This window comes from Suillus discolor, assembly GCF_016758755.1.
Source record: "Suillus discolor strain FC423 chromosome Unknown F5147scaffold_204, whole genome shotgun sequence".
Classification (NCBI taxonomy): Eukaryota; Fungi; Basidiomycota; class Agaricomycetes; order Boletales; family Suillaceae; genus Suillus; species Suillus discolor.
Window position 1 is genome coordinate 18,204 of NW_024541451.1, and position 11,960 is coordinate 30,163.

Below are 11,960 nucleotides of genomic sequence, written 5' to 3' on the forward strand. Positions count from 1 at the left end.
AAGCGAGTCATGACTGCCATATTGCGTCGTTCCTTCATGGAAGAGGCTGTGCGTTTCCCGACTGCTGAAGAGAAAGAGGATGCAAAGTTGTGGGTTGAAATGCACTCGCATAAAGCATGGCGAGATGGTTGGTGTCTTGTTGATGGCACACTCATTCCATTATACGATCAGGCCTCATTGGTATGGAGAAAGTAACTTCGATCGAAAATGCAACTACTCCCTTAACATACAGGTATTTGTCAATCTTGTCCATGAAAATTGAAAGCTAAAATACTTCAGGTTATTTCGCTACCCAATCTTCGCATCATCGACTTCAGCTATGGCCACATGGGAAGTACTCATGATTCAACAGCATGGGATGAGACCCATCTTGCCCAGGAGCACGAGACCCTGCTTGATGACAGAGAATTTGTCTGGGCAGACTCTGCATATCTGGTAAGTTGTCTGTTCATGTGGTGTACAGCAGAAACTTACATCAGTCAGTTACAGACATGGATCATTGCTCTGTACAAGAAACCCGAGAAAGACCTTGTGCAGAATGAAATTTTCAATAATCATGTGTCGATGGTGCGGATTTGGTCAGAGCACACTATTGGGTTTCTGAAGGGACATTTTCAGTCGCTAAAAGGTCTTCAGGTAAGAATCAAGGACAAGAAATCTCACCAGTTTGCTACATACTGGATTACTGCAGTGTGTTGGCCTTCATGCATTTGCAATGCAATGCAAGGCTGATGAGCGCGAAAGGGACAATTCTGATAGTGAAGATCCTTTCATAGTGCAAGGCCTTTCATCAGACTCCGATTCCGACAGTCATTCAAACCTTCCTAGTGTCTTGCAAGGCCCAGCCAGTGGGTTATGTCTCTGCAAAGCCAAAGCCCGACGCGAGCAGTTGAAACATTGTTTGTTCAGAGCAAAGGATTACAAACAAAGGCAGCAAGACTTAGAAGAAGATGGGGACATTTAGTTTTTATGTAGTCGAGCACAGGATTTGAACTAAGTACTTGGAATGAGATTAATCTGATGGGAAAATGATGGATGATGCATCAAATGACCTGGAAGCTGTGTTAGCTGTGTTTTCACTTGCATAAGACTCAGCGGCAGGTGATGAGGGTGTCTGATAATATGCAGAAGTTGGTGGATATGGCAAGTGTGGGTGAGAACTGCTCGAAGGACTGGGAAAGGTATTGTGCATGTTGAATTCGGGGAATCCATGATGTTGGCTCGTTCCTTCCATAGTAGTAAGGCACATTCTCATCTTCTCTTGTCGCCACTCCCTTGCATAGGCCAACTTTTCCTTCTCCAACTCAAGCTTTGCCAACTTTGCTTTTGCCTGTACAGTGTCCTTCTTTATTCTCACCTTGGCCACTTCAAGCTCTTTCTGTCTAGTCACTTCCTCTGCTTGTGCAATCTCGGCAAATTCATCTTTCTTTCGTCTCTTCACTGGATTCTTTGGGGCCTTAGTGGTGGCAGGTTTGGACATCCCAGGTTGTGGGCCCATTTTGAGACCTGTAATACTACTCTTACCCTACCTTTCTCCACTCATCACCAATGCCTTTCGCTTTGAGGGCACTTCATCAGCAGCGCTGTTTAAATCTGACAATGGCCACTTGTTACAATCGAGCTCATCAAAGCCTTCTGAAACATCTGGTTCATCAGACATAAACCCACTATTGGGTTCAGAGCTGCCAACGGTCAGAACTGACATGTGTCACAACCCCTTAAATGAATTAATGCAGGGCAGAGACTAGGACTCAAACACAGAAAGATCACAATGAGGATAAGGCAGCAGGTATGTCTTGGATTGCTCACTTGGAGATACAAGAGGTTTGAACTAAAGAACTACTAACTACGACATACTACCTATATACACATATTGAAACGGAGATTGAAACTGAGTATGAACTAACTAACCAATGAGAATAATTAAAGGTAACATACAATTCTATATATAGCTATGATGTCATAACATGTGTTGCAGCCGCAGTAAGACTCTGGAACATTCCAAGAGTGTCACATGGCATGATGTCATCTTCTTCTGTTAATTCACATGATTTAGGTATAGGGGAGTTCGGTAATTCTACAATAGACGCTGTAGGCGCTTCCTCGACTATAAATACATTCTTAGGTTTATCTTTAGGTACAGGTGCTATACTTGTGTGCTTAAAGGACTTCAAATTTAGAAAGGTATAATGATTCGTATTTGGAACTCATGACATTACCCCCTCTCTAGGTTGAGCGTCATCATGAAAGACATTGGGACAAATAAAATTTCTATGCCATTCCAAAAACTCTTTGGTTTCAAACACCGACTTGTTGATTTTGCGGGGATTCAATGCCTTCGGATTTTGCCAGTGAAATTCTTGAACTTTCAACCGTGCATTCTCTATGTTTTCCTCAGGTTCCCATGTTGCTTCTTCAATTGGATATCCTTCCCATTCTACTAGGTATTGGAGTTTGGATCTATGCAGTCTCGAGTCTAGGACTTTTCGCACTATCCATTCAGAATTGCCTTCTGATACGATCTCTGGCGGCGGTGACCTGCACCAAACCGGTTCGGTGCATGGATGACTAATGCTCTCTCACGAGCCCGATACCCTAGAAATCATTATGAACAATCTTCCTTTACTTTATGGTTCAGACTGCAGTTCAGATAGTATTTTCATTTCTCAGACAGACTCAGATAGGCTGAATATTCTTGTATATTTAATTTTGCGGTAAATTCTGCTTAGTCAGCAATAACAATGGCTCAGACTGAATCCCACACATGTCAAGTAACAGTGTAAAATAGTTCTTGCATAATTTGCCTTGTGGGAACTTTCTTAACACTCTAAATACATGGCTCGCGTCATTTCTACGGTCAATAAAGTAACATCATAACAAGACACCAACAAATAACATAATCAGTCTGTTACTTAATATTTGTCACATGATACTAAGTTATATGACTCTAACAGTCAGGTGACCTATGACCCTAAACCAAATCATGACAAAGCAACCTTTTGAGATGACTAAAGCTTGATGACACAAATTATAAAGCACATGACTAACAGTACAATAGTATTGGTACAATCTGACTAAGCCTATTTCCCTTAGAACGTGGGAAATAGTAGCACAGCCACCCTAATTTATCTATATAAGACCCCACTTTTTGCCAATAAAAATATGCATACAGGGAACTTTTAAGCCCCACAAAATAAATTTGAGTGTGAAGTGTGATCAGTATCAACAACAGTGACAAGAGCTGTTAAGCAACTAACTGAGAGGTCATTGTAAGCAACATCCAGCAATACCTTTAGCTCATCATCAACAACTGTGAAATATCTTGAGCTCACTGTGCTCAACAGTGAGCAAACTTTTTCTTTGATTTTCTACTGGTGAACCTCTAGTCTCTTTCTTTTCTTTTCTTTCTTCTTTCTCTCTTTCTTTTTCTGTTTCTTTGTTTGTTTGTTTCTTTTCATTTGTCTCTTTTTCTGTTCAGTTCGTTCACGTCTCAGTGTTATTGTCTGAATTTGTTTCAAGATCTTTGTGTTGTCTTTACGTCCATCTAAGCACCGGCTTAGTGGGAAGACTTCAGAAGTTGATAGTGACGCTTGACCTCACTCATCTGAGTAGTGATACTGAGCCAGGGTTTTCTTTGTCTGCTAGACTTTAGTTGTTGAATAGGGGACTTGGTACTGAAATCCAAGGACGTCCGTTCCTGATTCTGTTTAATACTCATCGTGAGTTCCTTGGCAGCAGGTTCAATAGTGAACTAAGAGTTCTACTGATCACTGATTAGTCCTGACCTTTGATTCTACCTGTTTGTGCTGAGGGGGTGATTGCTATAATTTCGCACGACTTTCTGTAGTAAATTTATTACAAGAAGCATTGTTACTGAAGGAAGGGTTTCTCTTATCAATCTATTTCTTTCTTTTATCAGTACCATACTGTTGGGCTGACTTTTCTCTGTTCTCTAAACACTGCCATACCGTTGGAGTGAATCAATTTCTGTTTGTCATCACCATACCGTTGGGCTGACTATATTCTGTTTATTTTATTTTCTATTGCATCCATACTGTTGGATTGACTGGTATTGCTACTGACCTCACAGGAAGTACTTTTGTCTGAACATAGCTTGGGGAAGTGTAAACAGCCACCCACGAACAACCACGTTATCAGTCATTGGTATTTGTCTGAATCGCTGACCGTGGAGATTTTTGATTTTGTAGGTGTTTATCTATAGATCATCTATCTAAGAAGACAGCGGGCAGTGATGTGGAGGTCTTTGGACTAGGGTCGACGGAGTATGGCAGGTAAGTAATTCCACATGAAATACTGGATGGATCTGATATTTCACCGGTAACTCTAGGCGGTAATTTATGTCGCCCGTTTTTTCTAGTACTTTGAACGGACCGAGTCATCAATCAGAGAGTTTCTTATTTGGTCTTTTCTGATGGATATTTTTGGCATTAAGCCAGACCATGTCTCCCTTTTCAAACTGTGGTGCATCTTTGACTCCTTTATCATAAAATCTTTTCATCCACTCATTCGCCATCCACAGCATACTCTCCACATCCTCCTTTGCCTCTCTCATTACATCCACTCATTCATCAGCTGCAGGTACTTTAGAATCGGAAATCGGTGAAAAAGTAAACTCTGGGTCGTATCCGTAGAGTACTCTGAATGGACTGTGACCAGTTACAGTGACAGAATTATTGTGAGCGAATTCTGCTATTGAAAGCCAGTCTACCCAATCATTCTGGCGGTAAGATGTGAACATTCTCAGATATTGCTCTACTTCTTGGTTTATCCTTTCCGTTTGTCTGTCTGTCTGAGGATGATAAGCCATTGACATGTTCCATTTTATGCCTAGGTGTTTCGACACCTGTCCCATAAACTTTGAGATGAATTGTGTTCCTCTGTCCGATATCACCTGTTTCGGAGTTCCATGGTGTTTGCATATGTTATCTAAGAAAAGTTTCGCGATTCCTCGAGCGTCAACTTCCTTTTTTGTAGGCATAAGATGCATTTGTTTGGTGTATCGATCAACAACAATGAAAATACTATCAAACCCTTCGCTTTTAGGCAAATCTACTATCAAATCACAAGTGATTGATTGCCAAGGTCCCACTGGTATTTCATTTGGTTTAAGCGGACCATGTGGTTGCATTGGATGAATCTTTGTTTGTCTGCATCTGTCACAGCCATCTACGTAATCATGAACATACTTTGTCATTGAAGGCCACCAATAATTTCTGGAAATAAGCTCTAAGGTTTTAGCATGTCCAGGGTGTCCAGCCGGTGGAGAGTCGTGAAACAACTCCAATATCTCTCAGCAAATCTCTTTATCTTCTGGAACATAGACTAATCCTCAGAACAACACCAATCCATCCTCCACGTTCCACTCTTCAATCCCTCTGCATAGTTGTACCAGTGCTGCTTGTAGTGTTTCTAGTGCTTTAGTGACTTCAGGCTCTCGTTCTGTACATTGCCTTATCTTTCTCAGCAACTGCTTTTCTCCTTGCACTAGAACTTGACCTCTTTTAGCAGCTTTTACAGTGAAAAACTCTGGTTTTAACAAAACGCAATTGGAATTGTCGTTTTCTACCCCCCTCTCTGTGGTCTTCTCTCCGAGATAGACGGTCAGCTTTGTCATTGACTACACCAGGCTTATGTTGGAGCGTAAATTCATACTCCGCCAGGAATAGACTCTATATGGCTTGCCTTCTTGTCAATTTCTGACTTGTCGTGAAATATTCGAGGTTCTTATGATCTGTCCAGATTTCCACATGTTGGGGCTTTCCCTCCACATAGTGCCTCCACTCCTCCAGCGCTCAAATGATTGCTAATAACTCTTTGTCGTGGATGTCATAATTTTGTTCTGCATCGTTCATCGACTTCGAGTAGTAAGCTACTGGGTGCCATAAATCATCTTCCATCAGTTGAGATAGAACCGCTCCAGTTGCATAGTTGGAAGCATCAGTTTCTATTTTCATTTTTTTCTCAACGTCCGGCATAACTAAGACTGGAGCTTCTGTGAATTGCCTTTTTAATTCATCCAAGGCATTCTGTTGCTTCTCCGTCCAGTCCCATTTGACATCTTTTCACAGCAAATCATTCATTGGTCTGGCAATGTCCGAAAACCCAAGAATAAATCTTCAATAGAAGTTGGCAAAACCCATAAACACTTGTATGTCTTTGATGCATTTGGGAACAGGACATTTCATTACTCCTTCTACCTTTACAGGGTCCATCGAAACACCACCTTTTTCCACTATCAACCCAAGGAACTCGACTTTAGACTGTTTAAAGCTACATTTTTCAGGCTTCAAATATAAGTCATTCTCTTTTAGTTGTTTAAGAACCTCTTTTACAACCTTCTGGTGTTGTTCCTTACTGCCATTCATAAACACGAGGATATCATCGATATAGACCACTACAGTCTTTCCATAAATTAAATCTCTGAATATCTTGTTCATCATAGTTTGGAACGTGGCAGGGGAGTTTGTTAACCCAAAGTACATTATGGTTGGTTTGTGGTGACCAAACGGTGTTTTGAAGGCCGCCTTCCACTCATCTCCTTCTTTCATGTGAATATTGTTGTATCCCCATCGTACATCCATCTTGGAATACATCATGGCACCAGTTAAAGCATCAATTAAATCTTGAGATCTCGGTAGCAGGTACACATTTTTGACTGTTTTCTCATTGAGCTTTCTATAGTCCATCACTGGTCTTAACTTGCCATCTTTTTTGGCCACAAACAAGAAAGGTGCTGTTACTGGAGATTGTGAGTCTCTAATACGTCCCAGTGCAGTTTTGGCTTGTAACCAATCTTTTAAAGTGTCCATTTCTTTGGGTGACAAGGGGTATGGTTTCGCATTTGGCGGAAGATTGCCATCATCTTTAAGATCTATCGCATGATCCCATTTCTTTCTTTCAGGGAAGTGTTCAGATTCTTCTTCTGAGAAAACTCCCAGGTACTCGTGAAGCCAGTCAGAAACCATTTCTTCAACCAACTTCTTCACTTTTGTTGCTTCTTCTGCAACCTTCTGCTCTGTGGCGACTGAGGCTTTGTATTTGATACATTCTCTAGGATACTCTTTATCTTCTATTTCCTCAACCATTGCCCTTTTCATCGCCATGTCTTCTTCATCATCCTCTTCTGTGGGAATCAGATTTGGCACACTATCTGTCTTTTTTTTGTTCTTTTCTTTTTTCTCTATTTTTTTGTCTTTGTTCTTTTTTAGTATTACATTTAACGGGGCAACGAGATAATGTGAAGTGTCCTGCATTCCAATCTATTTCCAGGTTATGGTATCTTAGCCAATCAATGCCAATAATAACATCATCGCTTCCTAAGTCCATAACCATGAAGGCTGCTTTATCCTTGACATGGTCACCGATTTTAAGGCTTAGCTCGGCGAAATGAGTCATTGATCCAGTGGCATTTAATGAGCCATCTATGTTTTTCACCAGAATAGGTCTTAATAATTTACAGCAGTGTACTCCGTTCCTCTTTACAAACTTCTCACTAATAAATAATGTTGAAGCACCGCAGTCTACCAAGGCTTTCATGTCTGCTTGTTGGTTCTTTCCTTTCAACGAAATCAGAATGTAAAAATGCTCAGATTTGGATCTAATAAATACTTCTGATACATCCAAAAACGTAGATAAGATGGAGAAATGATTGTTCAGGTCTAAATCCGCAGATCCTGACTTTGACCCTCCTAAAAATCCTTGCCTTCTTTCTTGGCCCATTCTTTGAACCAAGATGGCATTGAATCTGCTTGTGGCACTGTAGTAGCCTTCACCTGCACTTTTGGCGTGCCTTTGCAGTTTCTTGCCATATGGCCTTCTTCTCCGCAGCGGTAACATTTGAAAGATCCAGTCTTTCCTTGGGGCTTGGGAGCTCCCCTCTGTCTGCCGGAGTCGATGTCCATGGTGTCACTGTCTTTACTAGGACCAGCCTTGTATTCAGGAGTCTTGGGGCCTTGTCTCGGGATCCACCAAGTAGTCTTTTTTTTGTCTGCATCTAACTCTTTGAAGTTGCGTCCAATTTGGATTGCATGCTCTATCAACTTCTTTAGGGTGTCTTTACCCGAGTATGGCACATGCGCAAGTTGGACTTTGATGCGATCTTGAAGTCCTGTCCTGAACTTCTGGCGTTGGTTGTAGTCGGAAAATGATGTGTGTGCAGCCTTTTGTTTAAAAGCGGCTGCATACTCTGGGACTGACGAGGAGCCTTGTCTTAAAGCTTCCAAGTCTCAGATTGCCTTGCCCTCTTGGTCCTCTTGGTCCCACATTGCTGTGAACTCCTCATCGAATTTTTCTATTGTCAGTGTTGTGAGTTCACTGATATATTTCCAGGCCCATTTGCCAGCAGATCCCTTCATGAATGATAACATGACCGAGAGACGTTGTTTGTCTGAGATGGTCGGCCATTGTGTCATGTAGAGGGTTACTTGGGCTACCCATACTTTAGCATCAATGGAGTCCTTTTCTCCAGTGAAGTCCGAAGGTTTAAGCGTATTTTATGTTTGGGGTGGATGTGAGCATCGTTGCTCCAGCAGATCCAAACGATGGTTGTTGTGTAGCAAGTTTCAGGGTTTCGTCTTCTTGCATTTTGAGACGTAATTCCAAGTCTCCATTCTTGGTTGCAAGTTCCTGATTCTTGTGTTCTAGTTCTGCAATCTTCCCGAGCAGGATTTCGCTATTTGCCCATATTTGATTGTGGACAAATTGCATGAACTGTTCATTCGTCTGGGGAAAGGTTGGTTCAGACATAGTGCCAGTTGTGTTCTGGAACCCGATTCACTGATGTCTTGTTTTTTGAAGAGCTGCTTGTAAGGGCTCTTCCGAAAAGGAAAGATGATGAAAAAGAAAGTGGAAAAGAAGTACGTAAACAGAAATCTGAGCGGTCCCCAATATCTGATCGGATCTACCATGTACTCAGGATAGAAGGGCTCTTTAATCAACCCAACTGATCTTCCCTATTTACTAACTAGGAAAATTATCGAAGCTATACTCAATCAAGTGGGAAAAACTAGGGTCTAAGGCAATCTCCGTTCTGAGGGAACAGGCCTAGGACAAGTTATCATGCTTCCAGCCGAAGCTTACACGTGCGAGTCTCACTAGGACGAGTTTCTAAATCCTCGTAGGTCAAAAGCCAAAAATAGAGCCTAGGCAGTTCCACTAAACTCGAAACGAACACCTACATATGTGTGAAGAAAAGATATGTGAAAGGAAACTATAGTAACATTGAGCAGGCAGGGTCTTGGGCCAGCACTCAAAGTTGTAGCGAGATGCCTAATGTCATCAACACCTCCATCTACTGGCGGCTGTAGTAACACAGGGCCTGGTAGAGGACTACTAACTACGAAAGGATATGTATGAAGATGTGCTCAAATGAGCAAGGGGGAGAGGTTTCTGAATCAAAGGTCGCAGCAGTTAAGCTGGGCAAAGTAATAAACGGCTTTGTCTTGGTTGACAATGTGGAGAGAATTCCAACACGGCCAAGCAAGAGAAAGAGAGGTGCAAGAGTGTAACGTGAGAGTCGGAGTCTCCTATAGTTCAAACCTAACGTCACAACCCCTTAAATGAATTAATGCAGGGCAGAGACTAGGACTCAAACACAGAAAGATCACAATGAGGATAAGGCAGCAGGTATGTCTTGGATTGCTCACTTGGAGATACAAGAGGTTTGAACTAAAGAACTACTAACTACGACATACTACCTATATACACATATTGAAACGGAGATTGAAACTGAGTATGAACTAACTAACCAATGAGAATAATTAAAGGTAACATACAATTCTATATATAGCTATGATGTCATAACATGTGTTGCAGCCGCAGTAAGACTCTGGAACATTCCAAGAGTGTCACATGGCATGATGTCATCTTCTTCTGTTAATTCACATGATTTAGGTATAGGGGAGTTCGGTAATTCTACAATAGACGCTGTAGGCACTTCCTCGACTATAAATACATTCTGAGGTTTATCTTTAGGTACAGGTGCTATACTTGTGTGCTTAAAGGACTTCAAATTTAGAAAGGTATAATGATTCGTATTTGGAACTCATGACACATGTCATAGTCCATCTAACTGTGCCCGAGACCAACGGGAACTTGATTTGGGCGCTCAGCTATAAGCTCCCACATGTCAAAGAACCATGGGCATGCTTCTTTAATAATTGCTGGCATGAAAAAAATGTTGAACGGTAGGTAGCTGGTTGTCATAGAGGTACGCACCCCACTTTGTTGTAAATGAATTTTTCACATCCATATTAATCTCGTCTTCTTGAGTTATGCCCACACCTGTCTCGCCCATTTCGTCCATGTACTTGCATGTGATCTCGGACATTCTGCAGGACCATATAGTAGTAAGTGCACGCATCACTTGATGCCATCAGGATGACACTTACCTCTTGATTCAATTTTTAATCTTATTAGCCCAAGTGCCTTTCTGTTTGGGAGTTATGGCATGCGAGAATGGTGTATGATAGTCCGGATGGTTCTTGAACAGTGTGACACATATGGCCCAGTGGTACACTGCCTTTGTCTTGCCACCAGTCCGTGGATTTGCTCGAGGTGAAGGAAATAGCCCTTGCTTGATATTTGTGGCGTCCATGATGGCAGACAGGAGAGTGTTACAAGTAACATCGGTCACGTGGCCCCCCTATCATTTTCCCTTCGTCCTTGCCCTCACCACCTACCGGCTCGCCCTCCTTTACCGACTTTCCGTTGACCGGATCCTCGGGACCGTTCCCGTCCCTCGCATCGCCCGCCTCTACGCACGTGCACGCACGTTCCTCCCTCTGATTCGACCACCAATGTGGTCCCGTACCTATGACTCGGTCTGACTTGTGCCACCAATGTGGCTTTCCTCTTTCTGCTCCTTCTGACTGCGGATTCCCACATGTTGTATTCGTACCGTTGGTCCATCCCAACGTTTATCGGTCTCATTCCACATTCGACCACCCATCACTAATCCGGCTCTGTTGCCAACGCACCTATACCATTCTCGTTTCCCCTTTACCCTTACCTACTGTGCAGGTAGCCTTGCCCTTAACCCTCTCCACTTAGTATAAGTAGTCGGTCACCCTGTACTAGATTCTCTAACTTGAATCTACTCAATCTTCCCTAGAACATACTTCCCTCTAAATGCCCCTTTGGCTTCAGTCTCTAGTATCTTTTCTTAGTTGCTCATCGCGACTAAGTCTACCTCGATCGACCTCATCGTTCGGACAAGACTGTCCTTACCTTGAGCGACTTCAAAGACATCCGTCTTAGAAGTCACGTGACACGTGCATACTGTGATCACTGCCGACTCGTCGTCGCCAGTCTCACTTGCTATACCGGATCCTTCCGGTTACGTCATGAACGTTAGCGGATGATGCCCCTCTTAGGGCTCCGCATAACAGATCTATTTGAGTGCGTAACAGAGAGCAGCACTCATTGTTGGGGTCCAGCTGGACTCAAATGAGTCATAGGTAAACAAAGGTGAAAATTGGCCCAGACTCGGAGGTACGTACTCAATATCAGTCTTATCTTCAAGTTTGGACTAACCATCATGATCGCTATCCACTGGCAGCTCGCTATCACTTGCATTTCCTTTTTTCTTGCTGGCCTTTTTACTACCTTTGGCCTTCGACGGACATTTCCTTGAGTTCTTGGGTGCCTTTGGTGCTTGATCTGGAGCTTGCTCAGCGGCCTTTTTTGCCATTGATTAAGTTTAGAGTTGGACTCAGAGACGAGTGTTATTTTGCAGTAGTGACTTGTCATATGTATTTATTTAAATAAAAACAAATTTAATTACTGGGATGGGGAGAATCAAACACAATTCAAAAGATGGAGCGGCTCAGGAGGCATTCCAATGATCCAGCTGTAATTCACTGTTCCCATGATCCATCAATGAAAAAACCGATGATGGATCACAATGTAGAACAGCTCTTGAATCAAGTGTGGATCACCAA

The 11,960-nt window shown here is 42.4% G+C and overlaps 3 protein-coding genes across 3 annotated transcripts; all 3 read right to left on the bottom strand.

Moving 5' to 3' along the window:
- Positions 1-1,012: 1,012 nt before the first annotated feature.
- Positions 1,013-1,498, bottom strand: F5147DRAFT_782366 (uncharacterized protein; the record flags this gene model as incomplete). Its single annotated transcript, XM_041442751.1, has 1 exon — positions 1,013-1,498. The coding sequence occupies one exon, from the start codon at positions 1,496-1,498 to the stop codon at positions 1,013-1,015; it is 486 nt and encodes a 161-aa protein (XP_041284555.1).
- A 6,319-nt stretch (positions 1,499-7,817) lies between these two features.
- Positions 7,818-8,243, bottom strand: F5147DRAFT_525622 (uncharacterized protein; the record flags this gene model as incomplete). The annotated part of the gene is made up of 1 exon (XM_041429980.1): positions 7,818-8,243. A coding segment is annotated over one exon (426 nt), but the record flags the coding sequence as incomplete, so codon positions are not given.
- A 1,843-nt stretch (positions 8,244-10,086) lies between these two features.
- On the bottom strand, positions 10,087-10,348 carry F5147DRAFT_782369 (uncharacterized protein; the record flags this gene model as incomplete). The annotated part of the gene is made up of 2 exons (XM_041442752.1): positions 10,087-10,181; positions 10,237-10,348. 2 exons carry the CDS (start codon positions 10,346-10,348, stop codon positions 10,087-10,089), a joined length of 207 nt encoding a protein of 68 aa, XP_041284557.1.
- Between the last annotated feature and the right edge of the window lie 1,612 nt (positions 10,349-11,960).